This window comes from Cimex lectularius, unplaced genomic scaffold (assembly GCF_000648675.2).
Source record: "Cimex lectularius strain Harlan isolate CLEC.00 unplaced genomic scaffold, Clec_2.1 scaffold73, whole genome shotgun sequence".
NCBI classification, from domain to species: Eukaryota; Metazoa; Arthropoda; class Insecta; order Hemiptera; family Cimicidae; genus Cimex; species Cimex lectularius.
In genome coordinates, this window is record NW_019392632.1 from 1,699,457 (window position 1) to 1,725,355 (window position 25,899).

Consider the following 25,899-nt stretch of genomic DNA (forward strand, 5'->3'; position numbering starts at 1 on the left):
CTACTCAACGTTCAGTCCATGTCTTTTCACAGATATTCTGGTTGCATAGTAATGGTCAAAGCCTGTGTGGCTAGCTTTAAAGGGGGTTAAAAGAAAAATGAAGGACTGAAAAGTTAGAAAACACAATTTGTTATGCTCATTTATTTAAACAACAGTATTCACATTGTTGTCGTGTTTCATTTATTAGGAAAATTTATAAATGAAAGAAAAAATTGATATACTATAACAAATACTTATTTACACAAGACACAAAATTGTTTCAAAACATGACACTGACACTTTTTAACTTTTTGGCTAAGAAAATAACATTTAAAAAAATATTTACACATTTATTATTTTAAGGTAAAATTGTGAGAATGGTTATATTAGGAATTTTAAAAGACAACAACAAGAAAATTCATTTTGCCTTGTTCCAAAATTCAACAACGGTAAGCCATTTCCCGGTTTTGTCTTCCTGTGGCATTGGCAAATCATGCATAAACTCTGTAAACTGTAAGACAGCCGGTGTGTCGACTCCATGGAAGGACAACGCTATTTCAAGTGCTAGGTCAACAGTTCTTTTTGCCATCACCTCCAGACTCAACCTGTAATGTAATGAAGTGTTGTAAATATATGCGAATTTTATATGTGTATTGAAGTAAAATAAGATATACTTCTCAAGAGGATCGGAACGTTTGAACAGTTTCAGCCCAAGAAAGAGCTCTTGAAGTTCAATCTGAAGCGTCCCTATTTTGTAATCGTCATTCTTGCTAGAGACTAAATCGCCCATCCTCTTCATCAGTCGGAGGTATTTCAGCACAACATATCCACTTCTATTCCAATTAGTTACTTCCTTGTGCCGCTCATCGATGGCGAGTTCATTCAAAAGACTTTCCAAATAATCATGGTTTGCTAAAATAAAATCGTTAATACATCATTTATTATTTTTAAACAATCAAATTAAATAAGAACATACATAATATTATCGCTTTTGGATAAATGTGTTTCATAATCACACTATGAGCTTGATTCCAATTGTGAGATTTCAAAAAATATTTGCCAGACGCATGATATCTAGAGAAAAAAAAAATAAATAAACACATTTTTATGCAAAATAAAGTCAATTTAATATTTATTAGAAGGTATATTGTTATGTGGTCTACAAGACTGAGCATTCCTATTGTTTGATTATGGTTTGCATATTCTCACTGCTATGCATCAGCAGTCAGATCTGGATGACTAGGTACACTCTAAGAATCAATCTACATTTAATAGTCATATTTATTAATTTTTAGTTTAAAAAAAAATATATTGAGCACCTTTTGTGGCCAAAAGTGCAAATCTTTTACACCAAACAATGCAGAAAAATTCTGGATTATTTTTATTGTTTAAATTGTCTTAACTTTTAAAATGACTTTTAACAACAAAATTGGTAGATCCCCTTAAAATTGTCTTATTCCTTTTAATAGATCTTTATTGCTAAATTAAACAGAACTTACAACACAGTATTAAAGTAAACTTTTCACAATTTTAATTTATAAAAAGTCAGAGATACAAAAAATGGTCAAAATCCCCCTACCACTCCCCCCCACAAAAAAGTTTTTTGCCCTTCATGTTCCTTTTTCTTTGTTTAATATTTTGACTTTTTTTAATTTAACAAGGTTCTTGGTCAAGGTTTTGCCACGTACTTTTTTGTAGACAAAATTCAGGCCCTGAGAAATACGTTTACCAAAAAGTTTAATTTATTTTTATAAAACTTGATTTTTTGTGTGTTATTATTTGGCATGAAGGATTTACAATTTTGAGCACCAGACGTGTTCTATTAAAAAATTAAAATGTACAGCCAGATCTGAATGGTATCTACAAATGGATAAATCCAAATATAACAGGTAGGTCTGAAAGTCCTACGGAAATGTTACAGTATACCACAAAAAGTGCATTCAGAATTTTAAGAATCAGAGGCAATTTAAAAAAAAAAGCTCCAAATCTTTTTAAAATAATGCATAGCCAATGTTCAATTTTATAGTTGATCTATTTCCACTTTTTCATTTCTTTTACAATGTTTTATACATGTACAATTCGTTATAACTTGTAAAAGTGCATATCAACTCTTAATAATTTGATATTTTCCTATTGACAATTCAAACATCTTGATAATTTTTGTGGCCTCTTGGATTTTATATTATAAAGACTGTATATGCATTTAACCTTACATCAAAATGTTCATTAGAAAACCGTGAATAAAATGAAAGTAATCGTGTAGTTATCAGACTATTTATTAGTTCACAGATATTAAGAAGAATGGAAAGATTAAGAAAAAATCCGAATCGGTTGACCCTCCCTTAATAATAAATCTATTTTAATGTTTTTAAACATTACCTTTTTAAACTTAAAGCGAGTATCGCTTTGGCTTCATAGATCCATTCAGAAGGAATATTTAACTTTTGCATGAGAAACATTTCTTTTTCATCATTGTCTTCAATTGATACATGTTTACTTATTATGTCCTTTACTGCCTTTTCCCTCCTAGAATATTTTAAGAATTAACAAACAAACCTATTTTTAATAAACAAAATTTTATTACATTTCTTCATCATTAATATGCATCAAGACAAAGACGGCCCAATGCCATAGTCCTTCTCCTTCAAGCTGAGCTGAGAAGCTAATGTGAATTAATGACATAGCATACAATGATAAATGGGCATATCCCAATTCTACTAGTGTCCTCATCAGAAACCAACTAAAAAGAAAGAAAAATTATTAATAAAATATTACTTAAAATTTTGTAAATTCTGTACCTTAGCCTATAATCTAGAGGTTCTGGAGAGTAAGTTGTTGGGTTCAACAACTGTTCAAGAGGATGAGATTTGGCCGAGAACAATTTCAAGAGATGATAAATTATATCATTAATTTCCTTTTCATGGCTAGTTTCTATGACATATTCATCTTCATAATGTGGTTTTGGTTTTGAAGCATAGCCTTCATTCTTATAAGCATTTTCATAGGCTAACAAAGCATCGGTCACAGATGCAACTCTTGAATTAATATACCAAAGGTGAATTCCAAAAGCCTGTAGCCAATTTAAATCTTCGCATGCATTCAATGTCTGACTGCTCGTCCTGTGGACAGGAAGGGCTGCTGCGAGCATCAGAGTTTTGAGTCTCTGAATGTCTATATGTTTGTCAGCTTCTGTTTCCCTCCACTGAATTAATTGCTTTTCAATCATGTCTCTTATTTCTGGAGTGCTCTGGCACTGAGACAATAGCAAAGAAAGTTGATGATCACCTTTGCAAAACGAACACATTAAAAAAATCCACAGGCAAAAAGAAAGATAAGAATTTACATTTATAAACAATTTACCTTTTTTCTGTGCCTCTTCACAAGCTTTATCGATTTTATGAGCTGTCATGTAAGCAAAAACTGTATTATTCTCATCTATTACATTTTCTTCGGAATAACTTGAAAGAACATCTTCAAGCCAACTGGAAACTGCATACTTTCGCTGCATTATACCTTCATGGCTATCTTCAGCTAAAAAATAAAAATACTGTTTAGGGTTGGTTAGGGACTTATGGAACAATTAAATATCATTATTCTGTAAATGATTAGAAAAAAAGCCTATGAATTAGTAAACTACCTGGCTAATTAACATCAAAATCCCTACTGATTATTCTAGAAACCATCAACAAAAAATTCCCTCATCGTCAAATCTGATCATCATTGACCCTGAGCTTTCAGTATTCTCAAACATGCCGTAAATAAGAAACATGGCAGAGATGTATGCAAAACCTAAACCTACTAATTTATTGCCACACACCTCCCAATACTGATGTCAACCATGAGAAAAATATGGACCATAAATTTTGGGATTTAGAAGGAAGCACATATGAGGTCTACTGAACACTGTTACAGAAACAATTAATCAGAAATCGTGAGATGCGGTCTGGTGTGATGTAGGTTTTATTGAGATCGAAACGTTGGCACGATAAAGAAAATGTTTTTCTGAAACCTACATCACACCAGACCGCATCTCACGATTTCTGAATAATTATCGATTAACAGTCACTACTCACCACACACTGTTACAGAAACACTTGAAGAAAAAAATTGGTGCAACTTACTACTAAGCAACTGGGTGCTGTTGTCAGTTAACTATTTGTCCATTGTTAATTTTTTCTGCTGTTGGCTTCGATGTTGTATTCTTCTGAACATTTTCGTGACATAGGTTTTAGAAAAACTTCTTGTTTAAACAACCAATGATTCAATTACTCTCAACAGAACAAACAAGAATGACACATCTACCCAGAAAACAAACACTTTGAGCCCTGAAGATGATATCGATAAAGATTGAAATGTTGGCACGATAAAGAAAATGTTTTTCTAAAACCTATGTCACACCAGACAGCATCTCACGATCTCCAAATAATTATTTTAAAACAAAATAAGAGTACTCTGGGATAGTGAATGTGACCAGACTTGTCTTTTTTTGGGAGGTGACAGGATATCAACGTCACTGGAATATCCAGTCTCACAATCTCTAAATAATCATTGACTAACGGTCACTTTGACCGGTCGTTCAATTATTTGTTGAAGTTGTTGACCGCTCCTTACGACTTTTCCAAATAATTATAAATTTATAGCCAAAAGCTATACTCTTGAATATTAGGTAAAAATAATGGTTTTTGTGAAATTATGCCAAACTTACAACATTCAAGATCTCCCCACAGAGCTACACAAAGACCCCACACATGACATGACAACTGTAAATACTTTTTTACATAGTTTTTCTTTTGGTCTGATAACCTTTCCACCAGTTTTTTAGAGGCGATGAAATGTTTTTGGAGTGTGCCAGTTCCAGGTTTGAATGTAAAATGAGGATTTCCATTGTTATCATTCAGAATGCTCTGTGAATAAGTAACTTCTAGATGTTGTAACACTGTCTCCTAAAATAAATCATGCACAAGTTATTACAATGTTTTTGTCGACTGACATGTTCAGAAACAGACCTCAAACGTAACATCAGCACTTTTAGCATTAACATCGTACAGACTGTGCCGTTCGAGAACATAAGATGAATTGTCATCAGTTTTTCTCCCATCTATTGACATGTATAATTCTTTTGAGTTAGAATTTTCACTGCTGAGCACAATAAGTTGTGAACGTGGGCCCCACGAGACCTTGAAGCCCCTGCCACGGAAAATTGACATGTCGACGAGACATTTAGAGTTTTGAAGGCTGCAAGACGACTTGATGTATGGGAGAACAGAAATCCTTTGTCCTAATACGTAAGTTTTAGGAGATATTTGCTCATCAATTTCTGGAATATCTTCAACAAATGAAAATTCTTGAACGGCTCTGTTATCTTCACTCTCAGCCAATGGAGACTCTGAACGACATAGATCTGAAAAGTTAATATATTTATTTATTGACTGGACAGTGAGCTACAATGCATGGAACAAAAAGATATATAAAAAATATACCAGAGGGAGAAGTGATTTTGTCTTCCATAGGATCAAGATCATCCCCGAGCAACATTTCATTTTGTCTATACCACTTATAAGCCTGTGTAAGTTTCTTTGCATCAAAACTAAAGCCATTGACTTGAAAATTGACTGGCTGATCCATATCTTCGTATTTGAGAAATTCTCCATCTAAAAACAAATAAATTAATATGTGCTAAGAAAAGTTTCGACATTTTCTTGAAGTATTTACCAACCTATTTCAAAGTCTCCCCGGTCAAAGAAAGATGCCTTCATAAGTTGGACTTTATGTGATGAAGATCCCAATTCTTTAGCTAAGTTACTTGTAGGACTAAAGATTTTATCTCCTATACTTTCATGAGACAGGAGCTCCTTTTGTTTTCTCAGCTCTTTTGCATATTTCTGCGAGAGTGTTAATGAAGTTTCGAGATCTCCGTCTATAAAATAAAAAATAAATAACTTTTATGTAAAGATTTATGATCACAAAATTTGTAACTACAAACCTAGGTCATAAGGATTTGTAATACCGTCATCCATATCGTCATCCTCTTCACCTAACATCATGGCAGTTGAGGTTAGATTACTACTTAACTAAGGACAAACAGTTACGGTAAACAAATATTGACATATCAAAAAATTATTTTAGTATACCTGTTTTTGAAAATGTAAGGTGGATGGTGGAATTTTTGCTGCTTGCTGTTGCTGTTTGATAAGAAGTTGCTGGCTATCTTGAATTTTTGGCATCTGTGGATTAGCTGGAAGTTCTTCTTCATCAGAATCGCTTATACCATATTTTGAAAAATGATCAACCTATTGATGATCAACAAAATTCATAACTTTATTAATTTTATTTGTAGTATATTATTAACATTTATTAATATATTTTTTGTGACATTATACCTTATGAATGTTTTATTATAATGAGTTGTATTTATTGTTAATGTTTTTAGATTAAATAAGAGTAAAACTTTTGTAAATGTGTCCTTACCTTGAAGACCCAGGAACCAGTTTGATAACGATATTCAACAAATTTCGTGCCATGTTTTGCTGAAACATTTTCCAACTTACGCTCGTAATCTAACAACGAAATCCTAACTGGATCAGTTACAGGCTGTCTTGTCGTTTTATCAACAGGCCAGACTCGGTCCAATGTCACTTGGGCCCTTCGATTCAAATCTTTGCCTACAGGAGGCTTTTTTTCATCATCGGGATAAACAACAACTTCTTTGTGACGGAAATGAACTAAAGAGATAAAGTTATTATTTTTCTGATGATGCCAACAATAAACTTTATATTACCTATTTCATCTAAATTAAGTCCGGCGACATCAAAGGAATCAGGATAAAATATATTGCCGTAATTCAGTCTACCAATTGTAAAGTTATCAACGATACACCGGCCTTCATTATCCATGAGTTCGGCCAGCTCGTCCAATGATGGTATTGTATAGTAACCTAATCTTCTTAAAACTATTCCTGTCGGATGCTCTGAAGTAGTGCCATCCATTTCCGGTGGTACAGTATCTTCCATCTCTGAATCTATAATAAAAAAAATTGATGATTAAAAAATCATTCTGACTAAAGTACAAATGTAAATTTAAAACGTGAAAATCTAGCTTTTTTAATCTATAGCATAGCACACAGCAAATTAATCAAAATAGGTAAAATTTTGGTGCATATCTATCAACATATACGTATGTTGGAATAAGTTTTTTTTAAATTTTAAATGTCAACTTTCATCCTTATAAAGATGATCCATTATTATCTGTTAACTGTAGTTGATCCCAAAAGAGTCTAAAATAAACTGCGATGTGCATGGAAGCAGGTAGAATTAATTTTAGGCTTATAAAAGTTCGATCTCGGGAAAAGAGCGGCGGATGCCTGTTGAAATTTATGTAGTATTTACAGTGATAACGTATTGACTGAATGTGTCAACAGTGGTTCTGACTTTTTTGTAATGGAGAGAGGCCAATCAAAGACCAGCCTCATTGTGGAACACCTAGCATTTAAAAGTAACAACTTATTAGTGGCAGTGGAGGATGAGGGCAAATTAACTTTAGCAGAGTTATCAGAGATTTCATGTCATCACACAACTTTAGAAAGAAAAATCCGATCACTAGGATACTTGTGAAACATCAGGAAAGGCTTGTTGCATGGGAAGAGTTTATTTCCTAGGGGATGAGAATTGTATCCTTTATAAAACGTTAAACGCTGAAGGACTGTTTTCAAGAAGAATGAAACTCTGCCATATTCGACGAGAGCAGGACTGCCCCCCTTGTAAGTCTTATTGTCTGTTTGCTGGGATATTAGGAATAACCTAGTAGGGACTATACCATGCAATCAAACCCCTAGTGTGCCTTGGGTCGGCATTGAAGGACAACCATCCAGCCTTGGTAAATAGACGCAACGCCTTGTTTTGACAACACAGGCCTCACACAGAGTAAAATGTAAGCTGGCAACAAATGCCTCACCTCCTATACTCTACTCTCCAGACCCTTTCTATATTTTCTTATTCCACTCCTTACACAACCACTTAAAAGGTAGGGAATTTTTGAATGAAAACACTGAAAATAGGAATTACAAATTTCTTCTAGTCTAAGACATCAGAATTTTACAAAAAGTGGATATTTCTGCTACCAGAACATTGCAGTATGTTATAGAAAACTAAGGAAATTATGTTTTGGATTAAAAAATAAATACATTTATATTTTAAAAGTTTGATTTTTTTCTGAAAAGCGAAAAACTTATGCACACACCCCAGAATACATATAAATGGTGTTTTTTTTTCTTGTATAAAATACCTGAGCTAGAAGTTGTAGATAAAACATCTTTATTGTCTGTACTTGAAACATTTTGTGGATTTGAAGTATTACTTTTTGATCTTAACTCTTCTATTGTATTATCAAAATTTGTAGAATCAGTCCTACAAAATAATTAATGTTCATTAGCAACTTATTGAAGTAAAGTATTTAACATAAAAACTAACACAAATAACTTACTTTTTAGTCACTAGTGAGGATTTAGGTGTTGACTGTGCTTTCATTAAATTTACGTGAGGACTGTTATCAGCTGGAGAATTGCTAAACGGTAAAGCAGAATAAAAATAAATAACTAAATAAAATCTATCATTTCAAGAATACTTACCTGGACACAGTTGTTTTAAACATGACTTTTGGACTTGTTTTTATCACTGGTGACATTTCATTTATTAGATTTGAAGCACCAGGGAGGCTCGATCGTTGTGTTATTGATATGTCGGTTAGTGATCTTGGCTTGAACATAAGACGTTTAGGACTTGGTCTTACAGCCTGACCCAGAACTTCATTTGTCGCTTCCTCCTCTCCATCGAGGCCATCAAAAAGTGACTTCTGCCGAAGACAAAATAAACTCAATATTTTCTTATTTTATAAAATGCTTGAATATAAAGATACCTTTGTTAGATAGTTGGATTCAACAGATTTTACTTTTATTTTGGTGTTATTTTTTGGAGATATTTTGTAATTTTGTCCTGATATGAGAGCTTTTTGGGTGGCTGGGCTTGTCGGCTTTATCAGTTCATCCGCCTTTCCAGTTGGCTGAAATATTTTATTGAATTAAAGTGTCTTTTACTTTGAGAGAGAAAAGTGACACAGTTTTTTTTATAAAATACTAAGAAAAAAATGCTTACAGTTAGAAGATTTTTAAAAATGGGCGAGTCCCCAAATGGGCTAGATCCATATACCATGAGATGATTGATGGAACTGTTCATCTGCCCTGATTGTGTACCTAGGTTAGTATTCTGTCCTGTACCAAAACCACTGCCCAAGCTGAATGGTTGAGTTCCACCTAATCCTCCCAGAGCAGTTGAACCTGTATTGAAATTGCTGTTGGTATTTCCTAAACATCCACTGAAAAGACCTGTGCTTGGTTGATTGAACAACCCCCCAGGTTTGGATGTGTTTCCAAAGAGTGATGATCCTCCACCAAGGGAAAGACCTCCACCGCCAAGTGTGTTTGTTGTTGGCGTAGTAAAATTAAAAGTCGTGCCAGGTGCTTTAAAATTAGTTCCAAAAGATGTGTTTTGGTTTGTAGCACCAAAATTTGTTCCTGTAAATCCCGTTCCAGGTGTGGATGTAGATCCAAATGTACCGAAACCTGAAGTGGCAGGTTTATTGCCGAATATAGATGTTGATGTTCCTGAACTAGCTGGCTGATTGAAGGAAAACGCATTTGTTGTTCCCATTGGGAATGGTTGCTTATTTTGTCCAAAAATACCACCATTTTGCACCTAAAAATTAATTATACATTTATAAATTTAAAATAATTTACAAAAAGCACAATTTCAATTACAGTTTGATTTTGAAAACTTGTTCCAAATCCTGTTTGCTGAGTACCAAATGAGCTGGTTGGTTGGGATGTTGAGCCAAATAATCCAGGCTGAGTTGTAGCTGAAATCCATTATTTCATTAAAAAATACATAAATAAAAATTAAGCCGTTTCTTCCACATGGACACAAAGGATATAATATAGGAATAAGGCAAAAAATATTTCTATATCTCAAATAAATTTAAAAGTTGTAATATAATATGAGACATTAAGGTGTCAAGATTGTCAAGCTACAAATAATAAAATGTATTAAAAAACCGATTTCTCTTTTATAATAATATTTAGTGAGAAAGTAACATCCTACCAAAAATTTGAGAATTACATAATAAATTTGTTTATATCTTAAAATTAAAACATGATAAAAGGAGAAGATTCTTTTGCCTTTTAATTTAAACGGTATGCTAATTATTGGGGAAAGACGAATAAAACTCACCACCAAATGGTTTTTGAGCCCCAAAAGGATTGGTTGTTGTGTTTGTGTTAAAACCAAATGTATTTGATGTAGTTGAAGCGGGTGTTGCAAATGCTGTTACTGTTCCTGATGGCTTACCAAACAATGCACTACCTGATGTTCCTGCCCCAAAAGTGTTAGTCATTCCCGTACCAAACCCTATATAACAGAATAAGGAAAAAATTATGAATAACCCGCAAATTCAAGAAGATGGAAATTAAAAACGCATACCTTGATTTGTTCCACCAAACAAACTTTTATTTTCTCCACCAAAAAGACTTGTCGATGTCGTACCTGTATTGGTGTTGGTGCTGAAAAGGGAAGGCTGATTGGTCGAACCGAATAGACCAGGTTGAACGCCTTGTTGTGGGCCTTTTCTATTAGCCAAATAGTCTTCGAGTCTAAGCTCCTCTAATGATTTTCCTTCATATTCTTTCATACAAGTTATACAATGATGCCTTGTATTAATTGTTGAACTGACGCCATTTTTCAACATGGTGTCAGTGCCAGTGACCGGTACAAATTTAATGGTTGTTCCTCCAGCTGCTGTACCAGCTCCAAAGCCTATAAAATGTATTTATTATAACAACTATGTATAAGAAAAAAAAATATTTGTATGCAGTAAGAACATACTAGAAGATCCAAAAAGTCCGGAAGCAGATTGAGTAGCTGGCTGGCCGAATAGGGAAGTCTGTTGAACTGGATTCTGTTGTGGCTGTTGCCCAAATAATCCACCAGTTTGTTGAGTCCCAAAACCACCGAAAGCAGGCTTCGGTTGCCCAAAAGCTGGTGTCGTGCTGGATCCAAATAACCCACTTGATACATTTTGTTGGTTGCCAAAAAGACCAGTGCCCGAACTAGTGGATGTAAATCCTAATAAAAGTTGAAAAATGTGTTTACACTTTTATATTTTAGTTTTATACAGAAATGCAGTGGATTTACCACCAAATGCTGGGGTTGTAGTTTGGGTTTGCCCAAATGCCGGGGTTGCTGTACTGCTGCCAAATAGGCCAGATTGTTGAGTTGTTGCTCCAGAAAAGAGACCGGTGTTTGGCGTTGACCCAAAAACAGGAGGGCTAAAGCCTGTAGTAGATGGCTGCCCAAATGGTGTTTGGCCGAATGGTGAACTTTTTGCTGTTAAAAAAATAAATAAATAAGTTTAAAAAAAATCAAATTTGTTAATTTACAAGCAACAGCACAACAGGACAAATATTTATTTTATGATACAAAAGAAAAAAAAAAAGAAAATCTATATTGTAAAATATAACAATAAGTTATCAAAACAAAAGTAGTGCTTATTAAAACTCAATTACAAACTCCAATGGAAGATTTCTTTACAAACTCATAATAAATTTTAGAAATATAATTAAATTTCTCATCTGAATTTTGTTAAAGTACAGAGGTAATTAATTCTCCTTGTAACGAAGGAAAATCTGATCTTTAAGTACTGTCTTGGGATTTTAATGCACAAACTTTAGATATTTAAACCGGATAAAGTAAAGACATTGAAAACAATTTAACAACTTTTACATTTATGTTTTGGGGCTACAAAATATTCAACAATAAATTCTCCTTGATCTAAAAAAATACTTCATGGTTCAAATCTAGATTTTGTTGTTTTGGATATTCCTATGCGAAACGCATCATTTCAACCATTCAGCTTCTTCTGTGTGTTGGAGATAGCAAAACACTGCTAACAGATCAATTGCGATGATAGGAAGACCAAGATGATCGTTATCATCTCACGATTATATTACTTAATAAATGTCAAGATGGTCCAATTGAAAATGATTAGAATTATAAGTAAGACATCCCAATTAGAATAAAAATAAGACAACTAAACACACATTGCAATATCTAAAACCAAAACCCAATTTCATATAAAATTCAATAAGTGCTATCTCAGTTTCCTAAAATCATTCAAATAAAATTTAAATCTAATTGATAATGTTAAATTTCCTTGTATTTGAATGATTTATTTCTATAAAGTGGTAAAGTACACACAAATGTAAACAAAATTTAAATGCAAATTTGTACTGTGCATTAATTGACAATAATTAATTAATGAAACATTGTTTTGATTTTATATTATTATTTTTTTTTTTAAGAAGCCATTTTTAGGTGTAGTTTGTTTTATAAAAACACGTGAAGGCAAAATGAAAGTTTTACTTATGAATTACACACAAACTTCATACACAATGTTCCGCTTTCTTTAATAACTGAACAATTCTATACGATTTTTATGAAGTTGAAGATGCCAAAAGTCTTGTATAGAAATGATTTAGTTTAATGCTCGAAATGTGAATCGTTGTAAACAACAAATCTGTGAATAGAATCATCATTTACAAAAAGTGTTCTGTATACGCTGTAGGTTTAAAAAAACAAAACGAAAACAACATTTAATCATTAAATTTCAAGTGATTTGATCGATATGATACAATCCAAACATTTTCTATTATATTTTTGAATAAATATCTAGGTAATCAGATAACAACGATTATAATTGTAATTAATTATTCTTTTTATCTAAGATCTTGGTTGAGATGAAAGTGTTCGAACCCACTAATGGCTGAATATGCCAGTTAAGGGTTCGAATCCCGCTTGTGACACTAGCTTTTTCATTTGAACCAAGCCCTTGGAGAAAAAGTATAATTAACTAGATTATTATGATTAGCATAATAAGGAAGGCATCCCAATTCAAAAGAAATAGACAACTGAATACACAATGCAAGATCTAAATTTAAATACATAAATTAAACCAAAGGCTTACATTTTTCCAATAAATCATCCTCTTACAAATAAGTTTTTAAAAAGTTTCAAATAACATTAAAATCTATTTTGTAACGATTTATTGCTATAACGTGGTAAACGCAAATGTAAACACAACTAGGTTAAACTCAACCTTGTACTGCGAGTTAATTGACAATAATTAATTAATGAAATAAACTCTTGTATGTTTATTGATTATTTATAAAAAGCCATTTTGTAATGTGTATAGTTTGTTTTATAAAAACGTGTGAAGGCAAAATCAGTTTTAATCATGAATTACACAAGGTTCATAAGTAGCCGTTCCATTTTCTTTACGAATTGAATATTTTCTATGAGGTTTATTTTGAAGTTGAAAATACCAAAGGTCGTCTGTACAACTGTAGGTATTAAAAAAAAAAAAAATACAAAACGTTTCATTAGATACAAATGACGCTCTGTTTGTATAACGTACAATTAAAAATATGGAAATGTTATTTTATTAAGTTAATGCAAAGGAAAGGGTTGAATGACCCAAAACTTATGAAATAATAAATTCTTGTTTTTGAAGGAATTCTCGGTGTATGTGAATGTTAATGCAGGAAAGAAAAATCTGATAAATAGTTTGTTAATTACCTTGAAACATATTTTGCAATCCTGACTTGTCTATTTACAGATAATTTTCATTTTTTATTTTTTAAGGCGAGTAAATGGTAAATACGTTAAGAGAAAAGAGTGTCTAAGGCTTAGGCATAACAATAATTCACGACGGCCAGCTAGGCGAATTTCAAGAGGAACGCAGAGCACAACCTGTGCCGTTGGATCACCGACCAGGTCACATTGACCAGGAGGCGTTTTGAATTTTGTTTTTTTTCTCCAAAATGAGAAATAAATTTAGAAATCTGGTTTGGAAAATTGTATAATTGGGAGTTTTTTGAATTTGAGTTTATTCGAACGTTTCGTTTTTATTTTTGTAAAATCGGTCGTAATAACGATTTGAAGGGCGTGTGATAGGCGAGGCGGTGGCGTCGTGCCTGTGGCCGTCGGCGGACCAATCGGGTGTCCCGTACCATCCGCGACCCTGGCTCCCCGAGACCGACCGCCAATCAGCCGTCCCGTAACTTTTTTCATTCAATCCGTTCTTTGTGAAGTGAATCCATGGCCGGGGGGAGTGAGAAGGGAAGGGAAAAGATGTTATGGTTCTCCTAGATCGGATGTCAATATTTCACAGAGGAATTTCACTTTTATCCGTGTTGAATTTCGTCGTAAAGCCGAGACTGACGTCTTGCCTCGAGGGCTCGGGCCGGGGCCGCCCTCGCGTTTCCTTCCGCTGACTCTTTTTACGCCTTTTTCACCTTCAGCCACTCTGGTCGATTTTTTCCTCCTTTTTTTCCCCTACAGTTTATTGTGTTGACTTTTTCCCTCGCTCCGCTCGCTCCACAACAGCCCTCGAATATTTTAATTTACGTTTTTACATTTTATTCGACTCCTCTATGATAGATCTCAAACGTAAGTAGTAACGTTATTTTACTATTTTGCCTAGCTTAAATACTATTTTCTACTCTTTGTTTATCATGGTTATTGTCTATTTTTTCTCGTTGGGAGTTCAGCTCGACCGAGAAATAAATCACACCTGTGATACCTGTCAAAAAAAATCATTAATTACGATTTAATTGCCATTTTAAAACAAAATGTTAACATAAAAAATACAACTTTAAAATTCAAAAATTAATATAGAAAAATAGTAAATTTCTTATCAAAATATATTAAACAAAAATCTCTTGAAACTACAAAAAATGTTCATACAAACTCATCAAAATAAAAAATGAAAAACTACATCTATACATACACATATACATCCAACCTGTGTTTACGATCAGAAGAATTAATGATGTTCCGAATCAGTATCACAATTTTTAAAAGTCATTATGCATCGCATTTGTTTATTATTGATGTCAGATGTTCGAGTTGAACACGTTGCATTATGAGCAGTACGCCGGATAATTATTTCCAAACAGATTGAAGTTTGTAAGAAGTGGACTAATTGAGACAGGATTGTATATGTCAGTAGTGATAACATGATTGAGGTGTTTTTCACATTCGGAAAACAACCAGGCCAAATTTCTCTGTCGCACAGTTGAGAGAGCGAGTCGGTTTTCATTTGTGTACATTTTTGATTATGTTTTTGATGTAAGATGTAGAAAAATCCCTTGAAATCATACTGTGACTGACAGTAGTAAAAAAGAAAAGAAAAGAATTATCACGTACAAATGATAATCATTAAAAAGTTTCTCTATCTGTGCAGTTCAAACACATCTTATGTATTTAACATATCAATAATTAATGGCATCCTGAATCGGCAGGTATCAAAATATTTGTTTATTATTGCTGCCGGATGTTTATCAAAGTTGAATCTGGTGTAGAGTAAACAGATCGTACACTACAGAATTATTTCTGGACAGGATGATAAGGATTTGGTTTTTTGTTATACAGTAGAGGTAGTTAGTCGTTGGCCATGTGTGTTAAATCCTTGACATGGGATATCGAAAATCTTGGGAAAGTGTTCAGCAGAAAACATACTGTGACAAAAGAAGTAAAATAATAATAATAATTATTATTATATACGACTACAAATAAAAATCATTGCTGTTATCATAAAAAAAGTTGATGGCATGACACTATTTGTGTAGTTCATACACATCTTGCAAATTTAAGATCTCAATAATTACTAAATTCCAGATTTACCAGATATCACATTTTGTAAAATCCGTTACAGCTTATTTGTTTATTATCGCTGCACATATGTATCTATATTGAATCTGGTTTAGTCCGAACAAATTGTACACTACAAAATTATTTCTGGACAGACTGAATTTTATAAGGATTCGGTTCTTCATTGTACATTAGAGGACATTGGCCCTGTGTGTTAAATCCTTGACTTGGGATATCGAAAATTGTTCAGCAAAACATACTGTGACAGACAGTAGTAAAAAAATTAAAAAATTATCACCTACAAATGAAAATCATTGCTGTTATCATAAAAAAGTTGAAGACGTGACACTATCTATGTAGTTCATACACATCTTGTGTATTTAACATATCAATAATTAATGACATTCTGAATCGGCAGATATCAAAATATTTGTTTATTATTGCTGCGGGACGTTTATCAAAGTTGAATCTGGCGTAGTGTGAACAGATCGTACACTAACTAAGGATTCGGTTCTGTACAGTAGAGACAGGTAGTCGTTGGCCATTGTGTATTAAATCCTTGACAAGTGGTATCGAAAATCTTGGGAAAGCGTTTAGCAAAAAACATACTGTGGCAAACAGAAGCAAAAATAAAATAATAATTATTGATTATTTGGATATTAATTATTATTATGGATTATTAATTGAGGGTCATTAAACTCCACACATAATTATTATTTGCGACTACAAATAAAATCATTACATTTTATTTATTTATTTTTTTTTTTTTTTAAAGGATAGTGTAGTACATACACATCTTATGAATTTAAGAACTCATTAATGAATGACGTTCCGAATCAACAGATATCACAATGTTTACAATACATTACACCCTATCGCCTATATGAGATATTCAAAATCACTTGAAAACATACTGTGCCAACATAAATTATAAGAAAAATAATTAACCCTTACAAATAAAAATCATTGCTGCTATCATTAATATATGACATACCACTTTTATAGTTCATACACATGCTACCCAATGATCACAATTAATACTGTTCTGGATTGATAGATATGATATTTTAAGTCCATTATCCTCCTTCTCACTATTTGTTTATTATTACTGTCAGATGTTTATCAAAGTTTACCTAGTGGGCAGGTCATTTAGCGAAATTATTTTTGGACAAACTAACTTTTATAAGGAATTGGTTCGTTGTAAAGTTGTGACAGCAAGTCGTTTTCCGTTGTGCATTTTTATCATGATAATGTCCCTGATATGAGATATCAAAATCCCTTGAATACATACTGCGACATAAAGAAGTAAAAAATTAATCAGTACGTACAAATAAAAATCATTGCTGTTATCAATACAAAAATTTATGGCATTACACCATCTTTTGTAGTTCCTACAGACCCTGCCTATTTAGGATCTCAATAATTAATGACATTCCGAATTATCAGATATCACAATTTGTAAAAGCCATTACACCCTATTTGTTTATTATTGCTGTTTGTCCAAATTTACTTAGTGAGCAGATCATACAGCAAAATGTTTTTTTGGACAAATAGCTTTTTCTTTAATAAGTATTCAACTCTGTTGCACACTTGATGTAGTGGTTTTCCATCATTAAATGTCCTTGGGAAGAAATATTTTCTTCTTTAAACCGTACTGTGACAAACAGGAAAAAAGCAAATAAAAATCATGGCTATTATCGTTTAAAACAAAAGTTTACATTACACCATCTGTGTAGTTCATTTGAGTTGGTGATCACAATCAATGACATTCTGAATCAACAGATATCAAAATTACTACTCCTCTTCCTTTTTAGATTGATTGTTTTTTCTTTGAGGATAGATTCAGACAAATAAATAGTGAGCTGCTTCAACTAATTTATTTTATTGATGCCACAATTTTTAGTAACCATTACACCTTAATTCTTGATTATTGCTGCTGGATGTTGATCAAAGTTTAATTAAATATGATGTTGTTTATACAATTATTTCTGGTTAGATTAAATTTTGTAAGGATTCAGCTCTCTGTTGCCCAGTTGACAGTGGTTTTCCCTTGTGTCTATCATGATAACTCATCAGGAGATATCACGTTCTTAAAAAAGTAAAGCAACAAACAGAAAAAAAAAATAGCTACTAAAAATGTTATATCACCTATGTTGAAGTTTATGCACAACCCACTTTTGTTTACGGTCACAACACATTAGTAACATTATTGACCGACACTATCGCAATTGTCCCAATCTTTAAAACAATTGCCACCCTTTTTGTACTACATTATTAATGCCAGATGTTGATCAATTCTGACGTAGTTTTAACAGATCTTACAGCCAATAATTGATTTTTTACCCTTTTGGAAAACAACCTGGCATCACAAACAGCTTAAAAATGAACGCTAGAATTTTTAGCTTATGAGATTTTTTTTATTTATTCCTGGTATTATCATTAAATAAATTCAAAACAATATTAAAGGATTTGACATTATCTGTTTTTAAATGCAATTAATGACATTCTAAATCAGCAGTTATCACTGTAGTGATAGCTTTTAATGGCATTAAACCCCCTTTTTTTTTATTACTGATACCACATGTTTATTAAATTTCATTGAATTGGACAGTAGTACAAGAATGTAGATAATACGTTTAATAGTATTGCTATTTTTCCTTGCTAAATCTTGAAAGAAGTGGACAGAAGTTCAAAGTTTTTTGTTTTTTTAAGCAGTAGATGTCTTTAATCTTAAAATTTTCAACACTGTGACATGAGCTTTTAACCATTTTTGAAAAGAGCCTAAGTATTACTGATAATATCCAAAATAAAAAATAATGCTAAACAGCTATTAAATCAAAATATTTGTAGGAATAAAGCAAAAATTAGTTTTAAAATAAAGCAAAGTATAGAGGTGGTTACTACTAAATAGGGGTGACACTAACTTCGCAACTTAGTTTTAGAAATCACTTAAAGGAAAAATTAAATATTGCTAAATTTAGTTTCATGTTTACATACGAGAGTTTTATTAAAAAGCATGAATTCTTATTTTCTGCTAAGTACAATGTTTTTCAAGCAGTTGCTAGGGCTATTTTATGTTATGGGGCACAGTTGAGGGGTGTACACCATTTTGAATAACTTGAAAAGTTAAGCGTATTTTTTATAAAGAAATTATTCACCCTACCTAGAAATACACCGACCTATGTTGTTTACCTTGAGACTGGAATCAATTCAATATATCTTTACACCTCTGTACTCACATTCAGTAAATTGAAAAGGTACTAACTCTTGAAGAGTCCCATTTGCCATGAAACCTAGCAAAAAATAATAAAAAGAAAGTTATGTTGGTGTAAGGATTTGTGTGCAAAAGACATAATTTGAGTGGGATTTGTTACTTGGTTGGCAACAGAGTGAGGGATCGAAGAACTTATCAAAAATTAAAGATCGGATGCATTCGAAATTTTTGACAAAAGCACGAGAATCTCAGTATCGGGAATGGTACAAATCTTTGGACCTGAATTTAAAAAACATGTATTGCCTTAGCAATATAATTACCGTCATTTTATCCAGGCTGAAAGTTGTTGATGCTCTCTATGTGACAAAGGGTCAAAAGAAGATATTATTCAAGCCATTGTGAACTGTCTGGTTCTGGCAGAAATCAGAGTTATGTACCTCAGTAAAATTAAATTGAGCAGGGGCAAATGTGTCAATATGCTAAATGGAAGAAATTGAAAAGCCCTTTACAGTTGTGCATCCCAAGCAGTCAAATACTGCAAATTTTTAATTGATGAGTTTTATTATTAAATTGGACATTTTTAATTTACTTTAATGTGCTGAAGCTGTACTTAATTTTATTGTTTTGATTTATTGGAATGGTACCTCTATATTCATAGTTAAATAAGTATATAAACTGCGCACTTTTTTTAAAAATTATTATTTTTTATTATTATAAATAAACACATCTATACAACATTGATTCACTCTTAAGAATTATTGACATTTTAAAAGTTGGTCGGTATATGATAATTTTTAATATTACCCTGTTTTTGTTTATCATTTATACTGATGATGCTTATTAAAGTTTAGCAGATTGTAAAACTCAAATTAATTTCTGAATGAACTCATGAAATGCCTAAACACATCTTACAGGCCAAAAGAGATTATAGGCAAACTACAGGTTTTTCACCAGGCATACATTTACAAGAAATCTCACACTACAATCTGTGTGATTGAAATCAATAAAAAAACAATACTCAATTCAGTACAAAGTTTTAAATCAAAAGTATAAATGACATGTTTTGAATTGACATCAATATTATCTTATGAAAGCCATTACCCCTATTTGTTTGTTATTGATTCCAGATGTTTATTAAAGTTCATTGAATCTAGTAGGATAAGGAGATCATACAATTGAAATTTATTTGTGAATGAACTAAACCTACAAGCATTTGGTTTAGCTATTCCGTTATGTCCGTTGCTATCTGATCAGACATCCATTATCGCTGATTTTAGTGTTTTTGATGGTAGATGTCTATAATGATAAAGAATGTGACCAAACATCACAATTTATCATAATTNTATAATATTTAATTTTATCTATCCCCCTACCCCCCTCACCCCTTCTCTCTCACTCATGCTCTCTCTCACCCTCTCTCTCCCTCTCTCACACTCCCTCCCTCCCTCTTTCTCTCTCTCTCTCTCTCTCAAAAAAAAAAAAAAAAGTTACAATACTCTGGCTAATATTCACACTACCCCTGAGTACTCTAAGTTCCTTTGGGTAATTGGGGATGAGCTCCTTCAGTCATGCTAACAAATTAACATTTTACATTCACATACCACAATACTTTAACCCTACCCCAGAGTACTCGATATTCTTAGATAAGCCCCTTCATTCATGCTACTAAATTACATTCACACTACTCCAGAGTAGACAATGTTCCTAGAGGTAATTTGGGATGAGCTCCTTCATTCATATTAATAAATTACATTCATATACTTCAGAGTACTCGATATTCCTCAGGGTAATTGAGGATAAACCCTTCCATTCACACTAATAAGTTATATTTGATCATTATTATTGTTTTAAAAGAAAATAATAAAAATATAAGCTTATACTGACTTTGAATACAATTTAGATTCCTTCTTGCTAGAATATGCTTGTAAAAAAAGTGAAAAATTAACCAATGATAAATTATAACATAAAAAAATTCATTTTTAATATACTTTCATATTGTCATATTTTATTCATTTCAATATACTTATTTTGTCTTATTTCTTAAGCGTAATTTGATTTTTGTTTATTTTTGTTTCGTTTATTCTTCTACCGATTTCTTTGTTTCCAGTCTTATTGAAATCATACTTTTAATAACAGCTTAAATAAAGTAAAAAATAACTTCCATTCATTTTTCTTAACCTGCTCTATAGTTATCAGATTAAATGAAATCTTTGTTTTTGCACTTAAGATTACAAATCCAATCGCTGTATGTTTAATTTTAACCTTGGTGTGTTCTAGTTCTCTCTACAAAAATCACATTGACAACTACTATTTACCCTCCGAAGACAAAAGGACAAGTGGGGAAAATTCGTAACACTTAGTTGTTCATGTGAGTAACATAGACATTATTGGGTTGTCCGGAAAATAATGCAGGATTTTAAGTTTTCATTAAAAAAAATCTATATAAAATATTCTGTTTACGTTTACAGGATTACTCATTTGTANATTATTTTGATTAAAGAACATTGCTTTAAAGTAACTAGTTTCTTTTTTTTTGTTTAATACCAAAATCCTGCATTATTTTCCGGACAACCCAATATTAATGCATCTAAAATTTTACGAAGTTGAAAAATTGTGCGAAGTGAGTTAAGAAGTTCTGAACTACTTTTTGGAAATTAAATCTTACTTACGTTTGAACGAAGTATATCTTTTTTGTAATTCATCCTATTAAATTTAATTTCTCACAACCTTTTAATTTTGGCACAAAAAAAAAAAAAAAAGACATTGAATATTACAACATATTGGTTAAACAAATATAAATTCTTTTGTTCTCGGTGATGTATTATTTTAAATTCAAATGATTTGAGGAAAATGATTTCTATACTGATGTTATTAATTATTTGATAATATAAAATATTATAAACAAAATGTAATATTCTAGTGAACATTAAAAATTATTTTTATTTTTCATTTAACTGAAGAAATTCATTAAGTAGAACATAATCTTGTTTTTCCTTTTTTTCCAGGGTATTAAATGTTTAATAATTATATGTTCATTAGATGCCAGATTTTTCGGTTGAATGAGCATAACAGAATGGTAAAACAAGGACATCTTCACAGCATAAACTTTTTAAAACGGCTGAAGTATACAACTATTAGAAGATGAACACAAGTGTAGTGTTTAAGAAAGATTTTAGTTTTAGTTATGTGTGTGAAAAGTGATTTCTTTTTTAAATGGTTGTTACTATGGAATATGGTTGACTTTGAACCAGTGTATCTGTAAATCTTGACTTTTATCCAACTTGAACTTTTCACAAAAAGAATATATTTTTTATTTACAATTTTGTAATGTTGACACATCTAATTTCGCCTCGACCGGACAGACTCGAAGGCGTTTTATTGTAATGTTAGGCTACTTAACAATGTTGGAAAAGAGAGAGATAAAAGACTATGAAGGGACGGAGAGTGGAATTGTAAGAGTGGACAACCATCAGACTAATATCATCATGACAAGTAATAACAATTCGATAAATGATCCTAAAGAGGCTGCTCTTATCAGTGCCAAAAAGTTACCAAAGAAGAGAAAATTTGTTCCGTCCGAAGAAGATTATGAAAAGCCATTAGCCGAATCATTCACTAGTGTAGTGGTTCCACCACAGGTTACTGCAGTGGATTATTCCTGCCTGAATTCTCAAAAGACGAGGGAAAACGAGAGGCAGAGCACCTCCTTGTCATATGCAGAGATCCATAAATCAGAAGAAAGAGTAGATGTAGGCTGTGTAGAAAACAGCGATTTGACACACAGACCTGTTCATGTGAGAAATGATATTGACTTGAAAGAGTGGATAGACACTCACGTATTAGCTAAAAGGGAGGACACTTATTTGCCAGGAGTCATCCGGCGGGCTGGACAAAATGGTGAAGTGTGGGTGGAACTAGACAATTATGAGCACAAGGGGCAGCATGTCATATTTACTGATGTATTGAATTCTGGAAAATACGACATAATTTTAGACGCCAGTCCGTCTGCGGGTCAAGTCAATGTCAACGCAAGAGTATGTGTTAAGGTTCCTTCTCTCTCAGATGAACATCACATTCACCAACGTGTATATATAGAAGGAGTTGTCTGCAAAGTCACTAGTGCCCCTAGAAGATTCGTTGTACAACTGATAGGGAATCAACAAGGGAAAGAAGTTATTGTGAGCCGAGCAGATCTTCGGCTGCTACTCCCGCCATGGTGGGAAGAGCTAGAAGATATAGAAGAAAATAACCGTGAAATTGCTCATTCAACACTTAACAATGGTTATGTACTTCCCAACAACGGACACCTTCTGCATCATATCGTTCCTGGTCTTCAAGGGAATGAATCGATAACATACTACAGAACCAGCCCCAGTTCACCACTGCACAATATGGCCACACCAAACAGCCTTATTTCAACTGCGCCTTCGAACGCAAGTGGCGAAGATTTACGACGCAGGCAGTTTGATGATTTTGTAGAAAGTGATGATGATTTGAGGAGAGAAGACATTCTTTTTCCAACAGATGCAGGTAAACAAACATGCTTTTAATTGTATTATTTAACATCTATTGTTATATTTTGACAGAATGAGATATTTATTTGTCTACTTAACCATCAGCTAGTAGTTTGATAAATAAATATATTCTATCTTGAAACTTTTTTTTTGTACTTAAGCACTTTGTTTATCCTACAGGAAGCAGTAAAAGAAGCAGTGTCCATAGTAGAGGTAGCACCTCAAGTTTATTGGAGCATGGAAGTATCACTCCAAGATCTACACCAGCAACACCAAGGTGAGTAGATTTATTTATGTACATTGTTTTCTTTTGTAATTATAAGTTTAAAAAGTGTGAATGTACAGATTTGGAATATTTAAAAAAATATATAAAGACTTCAACTAGTTTAAAATAATTGCCTCTTCAAACACTGTGTAAATGTTACAAAAATAGCCAAATCTAATGTTTGCAATTCTAATTTTGTGTTTGTTGATAGTGTACACTAAGTGTACATGTGCTTCTTTCTGGCAGTAGGCATAATCTCAAATGCTTTGTATATTAAAGATTGAATAAAGTATCAGTTGTGTACACTGTTACAAATTTTAAGGAAAAATAAATGAGTCAATCAGTGAATCAAAAGTCTGTGTGTTTATAGTTATTCATCAATAACTAAAAAAAAATCCTTTGAATAATTATTATACAGTGAAATTTCCCTATAATGAACTCTCATTAGGAGTAAAATATTGTCTGATATTCATAGTGACTGCTTTTCAGATAAGAGTGCAAAAAAGTTTTGTATTACAAGATGGGCAACTATGTAGATTACAAGATATTGACACCTTTGAATCACCAAGGATTTTAAGGCTTTTCTATGGCAAGAGGGTTTTTCAAATTCACCGAGCAAACTTTTGCACAAGAGCAAAGTTAAATGCTCTTCTGAAACTTTTTATCTCTGAAAATACTTATTTTTTAAGTAGCTAGTTTTTCCAGAAGTGCTCTAAAAAATAAGGCTGTTTTGTTGCAATTAAAAATGTTTTTGGGTTCAAAATTGGCACAATTTTTTTTTCTTTCTTTCATCTAGTTTTGTCCAACCTCGGACCTTCACTCCAATTATATGTTCAATTCTGGTGACTGCATACAGGACAAACTGGTCCAACTCGCTGGGTGGATGACCTGCAGGTCATGATATGCAATGTTTCTAGTAATAGGAAATTTTTGCTGTCCAGGAGGGAGAAAAGTTGATGTACCAGGCCACACTGAACTTAAAAGAAATCTTGTGCTGTGTTCTAAATTTGTCTAGCTAACCTAAAACCTCTAGATGTTTTAAAATCTGTTTGGCCTAAATGTTTTGCAACTTATAAGGTCTTTTCTCAAATAAGAAGACCAGGGGTATTTTATTAGTTCGAGCAAAGCAAAACTATTCAAATATGACCTGGTCTATGGCTGAACCAGACTTTTAGGAAAGTATCTGTGGGTTTGGTCATTTCCGTGTTGTAAAATTTATCGAAAAGTTGCTTTTTATTGTTTAGAACATTCACTTCCTTTCTTTCCAATGGAAAATATTGCAGCCAAGTCTTGCACAATTAGTTTTTCACTTTCTCTCACTTTAATTATATTAATCTTTAAGTGTCAAACGAAGTACTTAAACAAGTTTTAAAAGTGGCATAATCAAAATCTAGGAATATTGGGAAAATATTGGAAGGAGAACAAAACAGAGAAATGGGTGTTTTTCAGGAAACATTCATTTTCTAGAGGCTGCTGTCCACTTGTTGGAGAGTTTTAGAGTCAGAATATAGTCAGAAAAGCTGCCATGTTTGTTTTTGGGAGTAGCCAGTTTTTTTAGAGGTGTTGGTTAAGGGAAGTTTTATTGTAGATAGTTTTAATAGTACACAAACTTTTGTTCTATCAGTAGAAAATTTTTAAAGTTAGAAATTGAAAAATTGAGATATTTAATTTAATTAATTTTATTTGAGAAAAGGGTTTCCAGCTAATAATTAGATGTTGAGGATGAAGATGCAAAATCTACAACCACTTGTGGTAAAGTTTTAACATTTGGTGTTTAGATTCAAGTGTAGTAGCTAGAGCTCTATGGAAAAAGATGCTCACAAAAAATGCGCAAACTGCTCAGAGCACCCATAAATGGCTCAAAGGTTAATTACAAACAAAGCAAAAATAAAAAGAACTGAGCAAAATTGTGTAACCATTGCTTAAAAATACTCAAAAACATTGGGTGAATGGAAATGAATCAACACTTCCTGTCCCCCAAACCCAAAAGAATGACTAATGTTTAGTGGAACCTGTTGGCAAGACTTACCAGGCCTCGATATTAAATCAAAAAGTCCCATGTTCAACAGGATGCACCCACCTCCATATAGTTTAATGTCCTCTAAAATCAAAATTTAATTTTAAAATTCTTCATCCTACTTAAGGCTTAAAGCATCTCTGTTTTTGATCTTTTTA

The 25,899-nt window shown here is 32.5% G+C and overlaps 2 protein-coding genes across 8 annotated transcripts in view; one reads left to right on the plus strand and one right to left on the minus strand.

Moving 5' to 3' along the window:
- Positions 1-315: 315 nt before the first annotated feature.
- On the minus strand, positions 316-13,845 carry LOC106662746 (nuclear pore complex protein Nup98-Nup96). 2 transcript variants are annotated; one of them, XM_014386992.2, is made up of 26 exons: positions 13,656-13,845; positions 11,217-11,408; positions 10,908-11,147; positions 10,569-10,838; positions 10,257-10,433; positions 9,788-9,885; positions 9,126-9,725; positions 8,890-9,033; positions 8,603-8,826; positions 8,458-8,538; positions 8,260-8,381; positions 6,758-6,997; positions 6,448-6,701; positions 6,111-6,269; positions 5,963-6,050; positions 5,696-5,896; positions 5,460-5,630; positions 4,986-5,380; positions 4,685-4,922; positions 3,340-3,510; positions 2,778-3,264; positions 2,564-2,719; positions 2,359-2,505; positions 956-1,053; positions 654-891; positions 316-584 (listed from the first exon to the last, which is right to left on the minus strand). In XM_014386992.2, the coding sequence occupies exons 1-26, from the start codon at positions 13,663-13,665 to the stop codon at positions 398-400; spliced, it is 5,388 nt and encodes a 1,795-aa protein (XP_014242478.1). In that variant the 5' UTR covers positions 13,666-13,845; the 3' UTR covers positions 316-397. The 2 variants fall into 2 exon arrangements, with proteins under 2 accessions (XP_014242478.1, XP_014242477.1); XM_014386991.2 differs by having other exon boundaries at positions 10,506-10,838.
- A 224-nt stretch (positions 13,846-14,069) lies between these two features.
- The window catches only part of LOC106662748 (putative transcription factor capicua), a 33,752-nt gene continuing 21,922 nt past the window's right edge, over positions 14,070-25,899 (plus strand). For 3 of the 6 annotated variants that reach the window (XR_002909783.1, XR_002909784.1, XM_024230710.1), the window contains exons 1-4: positions 14,070-14,528; positions 21,223-21,313; positions 21,985-23,475; positions 23,640-23,736. Coding sequence is in view for 4 of the 6 variants with exons in the window: in XM_024230710.1 (XP_024086478.1) it covers positions 22,329-23,475; positions 23,640-23,736 (1,244 nt within the window). In the remaining 2 variants the exon portion in view is untranslated. Of the gene's footprint in view, positions 14,529-21,222; positions 21,314-21,950; positions 23,476-23,639; positions 23,737-25,899 lie in introns of all 6 variants that reach the window. The other 3 variants (XM_024230704.1, XM_024224530.1, XM_024230709.1) reach the window with 2 other exon arrangements.

Coding starts and splice junctions, on each gene's coding strand:
- LOC106662746 (XM_014386991.2), bottom strand. Junction 5,631..5,695: donor CCGGGGAGACTTTGAAATAG/GTTGGTAAATAC, acceptor ATTTGTTTTTAG/ATGGAGAATTTCTCAAATAC. Junction 4,923..4,985: donor GTGCTGATGTTACGTTTGAG/GTCTGTTTCTGA, acceptor GATTTATTTTAG/GAGACAGTGTTACAACATCT.